The sequence below is a fragment of the Podarcis melisellensis genome (assembly GCF_964234715.1).
Source record: "Podarcis melisellensis genome assembly, chromosome: Z".
In the NCBI taxonomy this organism is placed as follows: Eukaryota; Metazoa; Chordata; class Lepidosauria; order Squamata; family Lacertidae; genus Podarcis; species Podarcis melisellensis.
This window is the reverse complement of record NC_138547.1, coordinates 25,161,459-25,176,986: the sequence shown is the minus strand read 5'-3', so window position 1 is coordinate 25,176,986 and position 15,528 is coordinate 25,161,459. Positions and strand designations below refer to the sequence as shown.

Here is a 15,528-nt window from a genome sequence, read left to right as displayed (position 1 = left end):
ATGGTGTTTAAACATTTACCAAAGTTATTACCTTCTTAAATACTTTTCCATGGGGCTGCATTTCATTCTCTTCACTCAGGATCTCTCTTGTTCCAAGACAATCTTTTTTCCCAAATTTTGCAACAGCATGGTCAAACAATTTGTCCAAAGTGTCTGCTCCAGGCAAGTCTATAGTGGCTAATGACTCAAGATGTGAAATGGCTCTGTATGGGCTTCCAGGACTGTCCGAGACGGGTTTAGCTTTTAATCGCTTCGCCATAGCTTTTTTCTTCTTAGCATTTGTAAGAAAATACCATGGAATGAATATAAGGGCACTGTACAGATTTATCAACAAGTACACAGGAAGCAAGAGAAAGATGCGTAGTCCTAGCTTAGGGTTCATAATGGATGTCTTTCTGTCTCCTGTCCTTCAGGGATTCGAAGTGCCTTAGTTTTTTGCACGACAAAAGTGGAAGCAGCCGCAGACAAAAGCAGAATGAAGGTTTAGGTGGTTCAGTTTTAGAGTAATCACTGCAATGTTAGAAATACTGGAAGCCAGCAGCAGATTATTGGTGGTTGAAGATCATAGGTAATCAGATAACAGGAGGCAAAATTAGTAACAGTTTGTTAGCTTCAATTCTTTATTGGTTTCATCATAAAATGCAGCTAGATACTGGAGGTTGAAAAAACTGGTTTCATACTTATATACATCACATAACTGATTTTAAGGAGAATAAAATTCAAATAAATATTTGTTCCATCTACCCCATCTCAAATATTTTTGAGAAGCACTCTTAAAATGTTATACTTTTAATCCAGTTTAGCAAATAAGTATTGCATCATTGTGTTCAAAAGTTCATAGCTTTTTCTTTAAATATTTTTACGTGAGCAGGAGAGGATTTAGCAGTGCTGTTTATGACTCAGAAGCTACATTAATTCACTGTTTACTGGACTTGCGTACATTCAGATTCCTTGGCAGGCCAAAATACTGAACTGTTGCAATTGCTTATTGCAAAATGCCTCCATAGCCTCCCTTCTGACCTTGCTTTAAGACTGGCAAACAGTTTGATAGAAACAAGGTCCTAAACATATCCTAATATTCAGGCATTAGCCAATATAGATATGTGATTTTGGCTTCTTATGTGGAAGGAGCTTCTTCTGTTCAAATAACAGCACTGCAGTTTAACCATGGTTTCATAAAACCTATCCTTATATGCAATCAGATCAGCCTCAGTGGTCTTGTGCACAATACGGACATATTGCAGGGGATTGGACTGGATAACCCTCAGGGTGCCTTCCATCTTCATAGGTCTTTGATTCTATATGGGAGTTAGGGTTTAAATTTGCAAACGGAGAAAGTGAGTGATGGATAGAGAAATGATAGGCGCTGACTGAACAACATTCACTCCCATTTCACTGGGGCTCTCTTAAATATTCCTCACAATTTCCAGGGGAAATGCTGGAAGCTGCACAGAACACTGTTTTGTGAAATGGGCCCAAAACATTCTGATATGAGGGAGCAAGAAGCGAGGATCATCTCTTTACACACTTAATGGAGGGTTGCAGCGTGCTTCAGGATCAGGACTATTTTGGACAGATTGATGAAGCATAATGCAGAGGAACCACAGGACAGGAAATTCCTCAGGAACAAGGAATTCAGACTGCTATACCCCAGTATTCAAAGTGATGTATAAACATATTTGATGTTTCAGGATGAAACACGCTGTGCTTTAAAAATAGATTTTAAATGACTGACTAGCATGTCAATAATTAAGATTCTGCAGACCCATTATTTAATCATGATAATTGAATTTGCTCTAAGGTACAGCAGCAGCTACAGACTAGTAGCATGTATTACTCAGCTGATAAATGTTATTTAATTATATAGTGCAACATGATAAATTTCTGATTCATATTTATAATCACAGAAAAACTTTATCTGTCAAGGCCTCAATTCCTTTGAGGAAATTTAGCAAAGAAGCCAGCCATGTATACCATCAAAAATAAATAAAAAGATGTGCTTAATATGTAACTGCCATATGACTTGTAAGAAATCCCCTAGTTTCCATTTTATCAAATTGGAATAGTAATTCCTACTGAGTGTCTAGCTTTTATAGAAACATAAATATATGATTTACATCCATAGGTGAAAATGCTTTACATTACCAATATTCCAAAAAAGACATTTCCCATGAATTTAAATCTAATTTAGTTAAATCCCAAAGCAACTGTGGTACAATAACTTTTATCAGAGTCAACCAAAATATCACAAGGAAGTGGGAAAGCTTTCCAGTTTCCCAGGACTTTCACTGAGCTGCTAGATGTTCAGCAAAAAAAAAAAAAAAAAAAGGCCGGGGGAGTGGGGAGGAAAAAATATGGTTCTACAGCAGCAGTTCTGAACACCTTTGTGCTTGTGTGGATGACTTGAAAATTTCTGGGAGTTTCAACTTGCACTTTTTCGTATTCCATATTGACACTGTTAAAAACAGCACTGTATTATGATGCTTTAAGCCATGACCTTGTTGGCCATATTGATAAATATGGCTCTGATCAATACAAAAAATGAGTAAAGTGCAAACTGCAGATATCCTCAACTTTACTGCAACCTTTAACATGGATCACCTGGTGGCTTGTGTACCAGTTTAAGAGAACCACTTTAAGTCTGTTGGGTCAGGCCCATGACCCATCAAGTCCAGCGGCCCATCTAGTCCAACATCCTGTTCTCACAGTGGCTAACCAGATACCTGTGAGAAACCAGCAAGCAAGATTCAAACACAAAAGCACTCTCCCCTCCTGTTGTTTCTAGCAGTGGCCATTCAGAAGTATTGCTGCCTCCAACTGTGGAGGCAGAACACAGCTACCATAGCTAGTAGCTATTGATAGATAGTCTTCTCCATTAATTTATCTAATCCTCTTTTAATCTTTCCTCCTGTGGGAGTAAATTCCATAGTTTAACTATGTACTGCATGAATAATTTCCATTTATCTAAAAGCCTCTGTCTGAGGGCATGATTAAAATACCCCCCCACAAGTCTGCATGCTGTAGCAAGATGGAACACAGTGTTTTGTAGATTTTGAGCATGATCTAATGTAGCTTTATATAACAATTGACATGCTACATATTGATGCTATAGACACTTTATTTCCCCCCATCATGCTCCAAAAGTTCATTTTCTCCTATCCTATCCCTTTCTTTTTTTAAGCTTAGCATCTAGCTGAAGGTGAATTCTTTAAAAATGAAAGCTTGCTTTGTATTTGCTGATATTTGAATTGTTCTCAATAAAAGCTACTACTGTTGCTTTTACATTTCTCTTGATAAACTAGCATGGCTATCTGCAAATTTAGTTATTTTTCGCATAATGGCATGCTCATTTTGTTTTCCCATTTTAAAATGTGACAGCCATGGCTCTCCAATGAAGTATATTTTGACAGCTCCAAATAGGACTTCTAAAAATATAGTGTTTGCCAAATACAAAATGGTAGTCCCAAGACTTTCAAGTAAATTTCATTGATTTGCATTAGCTCGTTCCTTAAAACCGGTTTTGATGCCCGCCCCCCCGCCCCCAGTTAATTAAACACTCCAGTAGCAGTAAGTTGCACATAACACAAAAACACATGGGCAGAAATGTTAATGCTAGTTAAAGCTCTAGTGAGGAACAGTGATACAATATGACATAATTTAAGAAAAGATCTGGAAAATTTGTGTTCGAAGTCTGACAACAGACAAAGCATGCAACACCAATTCAGAGCCTAACTTTACATTTATACATAAATGTGTGCATCTGAACTCCCTTCTCCTTCCCCTCCAGGAAAAGCTTCTTTGGAATGGGGAGATTTTGACTGGAGAAAGTGTGTGTGTGTGTGTGCGCGCGCACGTACGTACGTACGTGTATGCGTGCGTGCACAATTTCTTAGCTGCTTCTGTGCTTCCCATCACTTCCCACCCTGTCTCCCTCACCTGGGTCCAAAATGTAAAACATGCACTTGGGCTCCATGGAGGAGATGCAGCAGAAGCAGCAGATTGGTTAGGGCCCCGCTATCATCCCCCATTACTTCCAATCTTCTCCTCCTAAAGTAACTTTTTTGGGCTGTGGGAGGGGCTCCCTCAGGATTCAGTTTCGTGCAATATACATTTAAGATGCTCGGAACTGGCCAATGCCGGTCAATATACAGTTTTCAAAAGGCTCAGTGCTGTCATCTCTATTCATAATGAGTTAATAGCACCAATAGCACCAATTCCACAATAAAAGATCTGAAATCAACGCAGGCTACCTAAGCAACATAAATAATCATTCAATACTAAGGCTGATGGAAACTGCACTGTGCAAAGTTTAAGAGTAGTTATTAAGAAGCACCTCCCTGACAGACTGAAAAAGCTATACAATGAAAATATACTGTACTTTTCTGTCTATAAGGTGCCCCCATGTATAAGAAACCCCCTATTTTGGGGTGCTCAAATTTAAGAAAATGGGGGGAGATGGCTTAGAGTTGTTGAGCTTTTTTTGGGGGGGGGATGCCCATGGTTGTTGAGCAATTTGGGGGGGGGGGATGCCGAACTGAATATCACTCACCCAGCTGGCAAACGCTAACAATCGCAAGCAACGCAAGCCAAATTGCCAAAGTGGCAGCCAATCCAAAGCAGCCCTTGCCACATCCACTAATAACCTGCCCATTTGACAAAGCAGCAGCCAATCCAAAGCAGCCCTTGCAGCAGACCCATTCGCCCACCCAATCGCTAGATCCTGCTCGTGGATGCAACCTGTTGCCCATCCCCCTCTGCACTACCCAGGTATAAGATGACCCCCCATTTTTTACTTTATTTGGGAGTAAAAAAAACCTCATCTAATACACAGAAAACTATGGTATCTTAATGTAGAAAGTAGCATGGCCCAAAGGTGCTCCGTTTATTGTTTTTTTAAAATGATGAGGAAAAGTCTCACCATTAAACAGTGTTTTAATTGTTTCCATATTATTTAAGGTCAACCCACTGGCATCAAGAAAAGTGCACTTCAAAGCTTTTAAACACATAATCTCATTAAAAGTTTGTGCACTTCAGAGTACTCCACCAGTTAAAAACAGTGTGTGTTATGAAAAAAGCTTATATCCAACTGACTGTGGAGTTAATGCCACATAACCTATTAAAAGTTTGGGTAATTCTAATAGTCACACAAATATCTTATTTCATCTTTTTTCCAAGCAATACCTGAAGTGTTTCCATGAAAATTGCATGGTAAATTGCACCTGAGAAACTTTCAGATCCAGATGTTTTAAACACCTAGAAGGCCTGTTTTGAAAAAGTTGCTAGTCATCCCAATTCAAAGGTTGATAATAACCACACACCCAATCAAATACTGCTGTAGACATTAAATATATGACAGCAGAAAGATACGGGCTATATTTAGGATATATTTCTAAACAGGAAATTAATTCAATCAGCACACTTTAAAAACAGTACATAAAAAACAGATACGTTAATGAAACATATTCAACAATAATTATTAGTATACCTGTCACGGCCACCCAGATCTGGTCCCAGCTCACAAGAGACCTCACTCCGTTGCAGCTTATTTACAGGAAAAGTTTATTGAAGATTTCTGCTTCTCATACAGTTCAGCATTGTGGCCGTACGTCTGCCACGTTAGACCGCTGAAGTCCCCTCTGACTCCTCCCCTCTTCCGCACCAACTTAATAGCCTGGCTCTAGACCACCTCTTCCTCTCCTTTCTTTTCCGCAGGGTCTTCCTGCCCCCCTGGGTTCCCTCTCTCCGTGACTCGCCTGAGGCTGAATCCTCTGCCGCCTCTTCCCCCCTCTTTCTGGCTTTAGGGCCGGGCTCCTCCCCTGAGCTCTCTCCACTTCCGCGCGCCTCTACGCTTGAACTTGGCGCGCGTACGTTGCTGCTGACCTTTCTTTCGACCGCTACACCACCCCCTGCTCTGCTCTCCACCCTTTCCGGCTGAACACCCTGCTCCAACCCCCTCTCTCTGTTCTCTCCTAATCCTGCTCCCTCCGAGAGGCTGACGACTCCACCCCCTTTACTCCGTTCCGGCTGAGACGTCTCTTGCTTCCTCTGTCTTCCACTGGGCTCCTCTCCGCTTCTCCCTTCTCCTCCCCTTTGCTTGATTAAGGTAACCCCCTTTTGAGAATCCTCTGACTCGCTGCTCAGACTCGTGGATTCCCTCAGAATTCCGTCATCTTCTTCCTCATCCTTCTGCCCCTCCTCCCACTCGCTCTCCGTCTCCTCTGTCATCTCCTCCTCTCTCCCAGAAACCCTGACATCCATCCCCCCCTCGAAGCCCCCCCTTCCCCCCTCCCGCTCGCCGGGGACCGGTTGTGGAAACTGCGGCTCTTCGGGGGTAGGCTCAGGATACAGGTCGTCTACGTCAATGTTCTCTGCTGGCAGTTCTGTGTAAGTGTATTCGAAGTCGGGTTCTTCCCCCAAATGCTTCTCAGTCTCTGCTTCCATCGCTACTTCCTCCGGTGCTGCCCGCCAAGGACCTATCAGCCACCTCTTACGCCATTCCTCCTCTGGCTGCTCCTCCCACCAATAAGGGGTTTCCGTGTCCACCCCCGAGCACGATCCCCTGGGCGGGCTTGATTCTGGTGTTCTTCCCTCGGGGGAAGAGAAACCCCTGAACGTGCTATCTGACAATGTGGGTGTGAAAAGCCAGTCATCAAAGTACTCAGCTGGCATGGGTCTATGTGGGAAAAGTGCATGGAACTCTTCTTTCAAAAGGGGTTCGTCTAACTCGTAGCCTGGCACCCAACTATTAGCAGCGGCTGGTGTGCCCTCCCTGGCGAGAAAATATTCAACTCCCTCCTCCCCCCATCTCGAGTCCAGTATCTCTGTGACCTCGTTAAGAGGTTCTGGTCTTGGCGATTCCCCCCTCTCAGGCGCCCTCCTACGTGGCTCTGGGGGTGCTCCTGACTCTTGAAACCTGTGTGGGGTTTTGTAGGGAGTGAGCACCGACCTATGAAAGACCGGGTGCACCCTGGAACCTTCCGGAAGGGCTATACGAAAAGCCACCGGATTGATCTTAGCCTCAACTTGATATGGCCCTAGCTGCCTGTGTCCTAACTTCTTCTTGGCCAATGACCTGGCCGGCATCGCGTGGGCTGCTAACCACACCCAGTCCCCAACCTGGATGTCCTCTCCCGCCCTCCTGTGCTTATCGGCCTGCACCTTATACGCCTGTTTTGCCAGCTCCAAATGTCTCCGCAGCTCCTCGTGCACCTCTTGCAACTCCGCTGCAAACTGGTCGGCATCTTGAGGCCCCCCCCCTCCTGGTGCCGCAAATCTCGGGAAGGTTCTGGGATGACGGCCATTGTTCGCGAAGAAAGGCGTCACCCCGGTGGAAGCGTGTTTCGTGTTGTTGTAGGCGAATTCAGCCATCGGCAGATAGTCCACCCACGCCGCAGGTCGCTGGTTGGCGTAGCACCGCAGGTACTGCTGCATGATCGCGTTGACCCTCTCCGCTTGACCGTTGGTTTGTGGATGCCTCGCCGATGTCAGGTTGATTTTGACGTGCAAGATGCCCAGAAGCTTTCGCCAGAAAGTGGAAACAAACTGGCGCCCCCTGTCGGACAAGACGGACTGCGGAAGTCCATGCACTCTGAAGACGTGATCGATGAAGAGCTTTGCGGTCTGTTCTGCCGTCGCCACCTTGGCACAAGGGATGAAGTGCGCCATCTTGGTGAACAAGTCCACCACCACTAACACCGCCGTCTTACCTCTGGAGCTGGGCAGGTCTGTAACAAAGTCCAACGCTACCCTCTCCCATGGTTGCTGCGGTGTCTCCAGCGGTTCTAGCAATCCCGCCTGCTTCTGGTGCACTGGTTTGGACCTCTGGCAGATATCACACCTGGCGACGTAGTCCGCCACCTCTCCTCTCATCTGGGGCCACCAAAAGTCTCTAGCCACCAACTCCATCGTCTTTTCTTTGCCGAAATGGCCTGCACTAGGGGCGTCATGCAACTGTTGCAGAACCTTGGCTCGAAGATCGTCGGTGGGCACGTAAAGGGCACCCTTACGAGTCAAAAGTCCATCTTGTAATTGAAACTCATCGTTGTGTCGCGACCCTCCGCGTAGCTCCTCCATCTTAGACTGTGCAAACTGATCCCTTTGCAACGCGCGTCGCACCGCGTCCAGGTCGACTGCGATGGTAGCGCACGTCCACGCCTGCGGTGCGAAAATGTGCTTTGCTGCGATTGGAGCTGCTTCCTCCAAGTATTGCGGCTTTCGGGACAGCGCGTCTGCAATAACATTGGAGTCTCCTGGGATGTATTCTATTTTGAAGTCGAAGTCCGCAAAGAACTCCGCCCAGCGCATGTGTCGCTGGGTCTGCAACTTAGCCGTCCGCCAATACTCTAAGTTCTTGTGATCCGTGCGGACCTGCACCGTGTGCTTGGCTCCTATTAAGAAGTGTCGCCACGCTTTGAAAGCTGCATGAATGGCCAACAACTCCCTGTCCCATATGGTATAATTGCGCTCCGTCTTGCTGAGCTTCCGGGAGTAGAACGCACCCGGTCGCCAGTTGCCTTGTGAATCCTCTTGCAAAAGAACGGCCCCAACCGCTCTATCCGACGCATCGGTCTCTACCCGCATGGGTCTGCCGGGATTCACGTGGAGCAGCTGCTCTTCGGAGGCGAAAAGACCCTTAAGCGTCCGGAAGGACCGCTCCGCTTGTTCGGTCCAGACGAACTTCTTCTTCTTGGAACTGAGGGTGTCAGTGATCGCCGCCGTCGCGTTCGCAAAACCTTTAATAAACTTGCGGTAAAAATTGGCAAAGCCGATGAACCTCTGGACCTCTTTCCGATTTCGAGGGCTTTTCCAGTCCAACAGCGCTTGAACCTTAGCCCTGTCCATGGCCAGTCCCTCGTCGGACAACTTGTAGCCAAGGAAATCAACCTCTCTGACATCAAACTGGCACTTTTCCAACTTGGCGTACAGCCTGTGTTCCTTCAGCCTCTGCAGGACCTCCCTCACGTCCTTATCGTGATCCTCCGGCGATTCCGAGAAAATCAGGATATCGTCGAGAAAGCAGACACACTTTTTGTAGAGGAGACCTGCTAGCACGTGGTGCATAAATGCTTGAAAAACGTGGCTGCCATTTTGGAGGCCGAAAGGCATGACTCTGTATTCGTATGTGCCCAGAGGGGTGAACATGGCGGTCTTCCACTCATCTCCTTTCCGGATGCGGATGAGATTGTAAGCTCCACGTAGGTCCAGCTTGGTGAAAATCTTGCCCCTCCTGACGGTCGCTAAAAGGTCGTCAATCTTGGGCATGGGGAAAGCTTTGGGCTTAGTCAAGCTGTTGATGAACCTGTAATCCACTATAAGCCTTTTTTGGGGCGTGTCCTTCTTCTTCACAAAGAAAACAGGGCTGCCTCCCGCTGCTTTAGATTCCTGGATGAAACCGCGCTTGAGGTTATGGTCTATGAACTCCCGAAGCTCTTGCATTTCGTCCTCCGACATGGAGTACAGCTTGGCAGCAGGCAATTGCGCCCCTGGCACTAAATCAATCGCGCAGTCGTAAGGTCTATGAGGCGGCAACTTGTCAGCTTCCTTCTCACAGAAAACCTCCAAGAAGTCCTGGTACTTGTGAGGCACTGTTTGCACCATACTCAGATGCAATGGCTGCTCAGCTTCTCCTCCCTGATCGGTCTGAAAGCAATGCTGAGCACAATACGATGAACAAAAGTTGATCTGCCTCTGGTACCACGCAACCGCGGGACTGTGCCTCTCCAGCCAACTCATGCCTAACACGATGGGTGTGTCCGATAAGTGGGTGACATTGAAACTAATAAGCTCTCGATGGTTGCCAATCTGCATCATCATGGGAGGGGTTTGCTGCACCACTTGCCCCCCCAGCAACTTCCTGCCGTCCACCGTGACCACGTTCAGAGGCGTCGTTGCAGGCAGGAGCGCCATGTTGTGCTGCTTAACGAACTGCAGTCCCATGAAGTCGGCGTTGCTTCCCGAATCGATCGTTATTGGAACCTCAAGGAGTCTCCCATCAGGCAACTGGAGTGTTGCTGTGAGCAGAACTGCCGGTTTGGGAGGCAAAGGGTCCACGCTCTGCAGTGATGCTGGGGGCTTGTCTACAGATCCGCCTGGCTGAGCCCCAGTAGCTCTGCTTCCAGCCAGGCACTGTCGTTTCCCTGAAGCTGCTCCCCTGGTTGCACCTCTGCTGTTACAGTTGCCAGCGCTGCAGTGTGCTTCTGGAGCCTCTGGGGGCACTCTTTCGCCATATGGTGCGCACTGTCACAGATGTAACACTTCCTGGTTCCTCTAGGAGGCTTCGCTTTGGCTGCACCAGGGACAGGGCTCTGGGATGGCTTCTGAGCCCTAGCACCACCAATCTCCATTGGCTCCTCTCTGTCCTTCCCCATTGGCGAGGGGTGCGCACGGCTGAAGTCCCTGTGCCCAAAAGGGAGAGTCCTTGCTTGCGCACGCGCTTGGGGCCCGTCCTCCTCATGCCACGGACGCCCCTCATGTCGAATTCCAAGAGCTAAAGCCCGTTGCACCACGTCTTCCAGGGTCTGGGGTCTGTCCCCCCTAGCGATCTCATCCTTGATGGGGGGGCTCAATCCCTCCCAAAAAAGATCTCTGACCGGTTTACTGTCCTTTGGCCAATCTAAGGCGGTGAGCAATGCAAAAAATTTAGAGTGGTATTGGCGCACAGTCGCTTTCCCCTGCCTCAGCCCGTGCATTTGACGGCGCGCAATGTCCACATCCACAGAGGATTGAAAACAAGAATCCATCGCTTTGATGAACGCAGTTGAATCGCGACGGGCCGGTCCATCTTCGCGCCACAAATTGCGTAGCCAAGCCCTGGCCTCCCCATGCAGGTGCGAAACAATGAACCCCACTCTCTCCTCCTCATCTTTAAAATCGTGACGGAGTAAGTGCAGTGCATATACAACGTCCGCTCTGAAATTGGGATAGTCTTGCAAGTTGCCATTAAAATGCGGAACTAGGGCACCCCCCCTCCGTCCAAGCGCAATGCCCTCCGCTCTGGATCCTGGGGCCCCCGCCTTGTCCGCGCGCTCCCACCTTGCCTGCAAATCCTGGCACGTCTTCTCCAAGTCGTCATTCTCCTTCTGCGAAGCAATGACTGCCGATGTGAGAGCGGTAACCTGATTCCGCAATGCAACCAGCTGCTCCTCAGCGCTCATGGCTGCTCCCGTTCGTGAGCTTCGCAAAAAAAAATTTTTTGCTTTCGCAGAGGGGACTTACTGTCACGGCCACCCAGATCTGGTCCCAGCTCACAAGAGACCTCACTCCGTTGCAGCTTATTTACAGGAAAAGTTTATTGAAGATTTCTGCTTCTCATACAGTTCAGCATTGTGGCCGTACGTCTGCCACGTTAGACCGCTGAAGTCCCCTCTGACTCCTCCCCTCTTCCGCACCAACTTAATAGCCTGGCTCTAGACCACCTCTTCCTCTCCTTTCTTTTCCGCAGGGTCTTCCTGCCCCCCTGGGTTCCCTCTCTCCGTGACTCGCCTGAGGCTGAATCCTCTGCCGCCTCTTCCCCCCTCTTTCTGGCTTTAGGGCCGGGCTCCTCCCCTGAGCTCTCTCCACTTCCGCGCGCCTCTACGCTTGAACTTGGCGCGCGTACGTTGCTGCTGACCTTTCTTTCGACCGCTACACCACCCCCTGCTCTGCTCTCCACCCTTTCCGGCTGAACACCCTGCTCCAACCCCCTCTCTCTGTTCTCTCCTAATCCTGCTCCCTCCGAGAGGCTGACGACTCCACCCCCTTTACTCCGTTCCGGCTGAGACGTCTCTTGCTTCCTCTGTCTTCCACTGGGCTCCTCTCCGCTTCTCCCTTCTCCTCCCCTTTGCTTGATTAAGGTAACCCCCTTTTGAGAATCCTCTGACTCGCTGCTCAGACTCGTGGATTCCCTCAGAATTCCGTCATCTTCTTCCTCATCCTTCTGCCCCTCCTCCCACTCGCTCTCCGTCTCCTCTGTCATCTCCTCCTCTCTCCCAGAAACCCTGACAATACCAAAATTCAAACTTACAGTTTTTCCAGGAGAAATGAGAACTCTTCAGAAGTTGCTCAGTCCACAGTAAAATGGGGATCACTGTTTGTAACTCTAGATTTAAAGTTACACAGAACTTTAATTTTCAAGTTTTATATGGCTATTTATCATAAACAAATTTTGCTTTTCAACAAAATGATAGTTTTTTTGTTTTTAAAAAAGGCAACATCAGAACTTAAGAATAGTCTGTCAAATCAGGCCAATGGCCTATCTAGTCCAGTATCCTGCTGTCATAGTGGCCAACCAGATGTCTGTGGGAAACCAGTGAGCAGAACATGAGCACAATAGCATTCTCCCTTCCTCAGCAATTGGTAATATCACAAAAGGCTTCTTGGAACAGAAGAACTGAAAACACAAGATGATCATGTTGCCCAACAATGAGATGCCATTCAGGCAATCAAAACATTTGATTTCTGAATCGTTGCTTGTTTGGAACCTATTAATCATAGTGCCTGATCGCATGTCAAGGGAAACTACAGTAAACTGTAGCTTTTGTTTCTGTGCTCGCACAAAAGGAAGATCAAAGGGACTGTGTTCTAGTGCTTTAAGTTTGTGCATACCCTGCCTTATTGAACTAGGATTTGATTGTGTGAATTAGGCCACTAGCCTTCCATAAAGACTGAAATTTCAAAACGTTTAATTAGGACCACCATTGAATAAGTATGCTATTAAATCTGCATGTGCTGCACAGATGGTATAAAGCAAATGGAAAGAACACTAGCAGAAGTATACTCTGTGACAACATTTGCTTCACATAGTAAAATCAGTGAGACAGACAACCTAGCCCATACATTTATCCACTACAAAAGAAACAGTTTTCTTACATATGCATAATTAGAAATTAAGACAGCCTTGTATTCAAGTACTAGCCCTGTACCCACAGGTGAGAAGGGACTGCATGCAAGGAAAATTGCAGTTGTGCTCTCTTGAAGGCGTTTCCAAAGCATGTTATATAAGGGGTAGGATATCAAAATTGCAACCAGAAAAGGGGGGCACTGTTTCAAATATGTCATATTTTTTATTTTCTCCAGTCATTCAGACTGCCATCCTATGCACAGTTATTTAGAAGTAAGCACCACTGACCTCAGTGGGACTTGTTTCTGAGAAAAATGTACATACTGAACTGACAATGGGCACATTAGTGTTTCATTTACAGCAGGGGTAGGAAACCTCAGACCCGGGGGAGTCAAATGCAGTAAAATTTACATTAGTTCTGCTCACTTTTGTCTCTGGCATCACCAACCACAGGGGGAATGTGGTCCTCAGGATGAAAAAGGTTCTCCATCTATGTTGCATGGTTACCTGCTACATGACCTTATCTTTTGCATGTTCCACTTCTAACATCGAAGGACAGCATTTTTAATATTACAAAATTGTAAGAGTTTCCTTGGAAATTGTAAAAAGTTACAGTATTTGTGTTTTCAACTACTTTTGAGTACATTTTCTATTTTTGACAATATAGGGTATTACTTACAAGTACATTCAAGTTTCCCACCTCTCACCCCCATTTCCCTGCTGGGGAGAAAGGGGTAAGTTCATATATATATATATATATATATATATATATATATATATATATATATCCCGGTTTGATGTCACAGAGAAGTAATTGGGGAAACCCAGCCAGATGGGTGGGGTATAAATAATAACTGCAACAAGGATGTTACTGGCTCATGTTGAGGCACTTCAGTGGCTGGTATTAGGGCTGGGCGGTAACTGTTTTCCAACATCGTAATATACCACCAGCTAAACACTGCAATCTATATCACAATGTCAGAAAGAAGCCCATATCAAAGCAATGGATGAGGCAAGTGTGTTTGTTTGCCTGCCTCATGCACTGCCTTGGCATGGGCAGAGTGGGGGAGCGAACGGGCTACTTCTCCCTCCCTGGATGAAGAACCAACCCGTTTATACCTCCTCCGCCTGTTCCAAGGTGATGGAGGCAGCTGGGGCAGCAACCTCCACTGCCTTGGGAAGGGCAAGAGATGCAGGTGGGCTGCCTCTCCCTCACAGGGAGGAGGAAGCAGCCTGTTTGTGCTTCCCCCGATCCGTCCAAAGGCAGCAGTGGGAGCTGAGGCAGCATCTGCTGCTGCCTTGAGACAGAGGGACTGGTGAGGCTCAGCTGGGGGGCAGGAGTCTTCTCACCCCTGGCTAAGCAACCACAACCAGCGTGCATCTGCCAGAGGGATGGGGGCTTGTTGAAGCAGAGGAAGGAACAAGCTGTATCACACCTCGCTGATGCAGCTTGTTTCTCCCTCTGCAGCAGTATGAGGGCAGACCGCGATGATGGCTTCACTCAGCGGTATATTGCTGGTAAAACTGCTACTGCTCCTGAGTCCCTCTGCCTCCAATGCCCGGCTGCAGCTTGTTTTTCCCTCAGCGTGCAGGGCACTGGTAGCAAAGGGACTCAGGCAGAGGTGGTTTCACCAGATATACACCACTGAGTGAAACTGTCATTGAGATCTACCCCTAATACCAGTCCTGGCTGATATATGGATATATTGCCCAGGCCTAGCTGATATGCAGTAACACACACACACACACACACACACACACACACACACTCCTTTCTGGACTGCTAAATTGGTTTTTTTAAAAAACAATCATTGTAGAAAACATATTAGGAACCAAAAATAGAGTTTCTTAATAGTGTAACTGCCTTTGAAATGGGATTGTGAGAGGAGAATTTATTTATGTCATAAATAATCAACTCTTCTATCGTAATATATGCAGTCAGTAGTCAGGGATGCTATGGTATTATAAAACTGAAGACTGAGTGAGCAAAACTGGGACTATTATAACTCTGTGTCTAGTTTAAATTGGACTACAGAGATCAAATTCAGATGGTATTATCTGGCTACTGGGAGTATTCTGACTCAAATACACCAGCACCTCTTCCCCTTGGTATCTATGGCATAACATTAAATCTCCACTGGCATTAATGACCATAGTAAGTCTTTACTCTTATGCTCATGTAACTTGGAAGTAAGCCCCACTGAACTCAATAATACTTCTGAGTAGCCACATATATGATTGAGCTGTTGAAACTAAAAGCAGCTTCTAATCCTTGTTCGGTCTCCAATATAGGTTCTTTAAAAGTGATCAGACAAAAAAATCATACCCTGGGTGCACTTTTCATTGTGGAATTTAGACAGATGTGAAACTACAACTCAGCAATTCTAGGACATTGTTTATTTCTGTTCAGGTGACAATGTCCTAAAATTCAGCCACAGCTTTATTTCTGTCAAGTCCTGGTTTGCCCAACAATGTAAGCCAAACTATGGTTTACCAGGATAGCACAGGTTCACCAAGGGGAGTTTGCAGTTGCTTTGCTCCCTCCTGGTCCTTTTTACTGTCGTGCCAAGCCAAGGTTTTGTTTAGCATGTTGCCAAAACTGGGACACATGGTTAAGCTTTCTCCCCACTAATCATGACCTGTACAGTAGAGGCAAAAACAGGTCACAAGAATAATGAGAAGGCCCTCTTGTTACAGTATCATTAATTTTT

At 46.6% G+C, this 15,528-nt stretch overlaps 1 protein-coding gene across 6 annotated transcripts in view; it reads right to left on the bottom strand.

Moving 5' to 3' along the window:
* Positions 1 to 15,528, bottom strand: part of ACSL4 (acyl-CoA synthetase long chain family member 4) — an 87,485-nt gene that overhangs the window by 21,936 nt on the left and 50,021 nt on the right. For 3 of the 6 annotated variants that reach the window (XM_081897395.1, XM_081897394.1, XM_081897396.1), the window contains exons 2-3: positions 12,002 to 12,076; positions 32 to 527 (exon numbers count right to left, since the gene is read on the bottom strand). In XM_081897395.1, the coding sequence (XP_081753521.1) occupies positions 32 to 382 (351 nt within the window). In that variant the 5' untranslated portion in view covers positions 383 to 527; positions 12,002 to 12,076. The remainder of the gene's footprint in view (positions 1 to 31; positions 528 to 12,001; positions 12,077 to 15,528) is intronic. The other 3 variants (XM_081897399.1, XM_081897397.1, XM_081897398.1) reach the window with 2 other exon arrangements.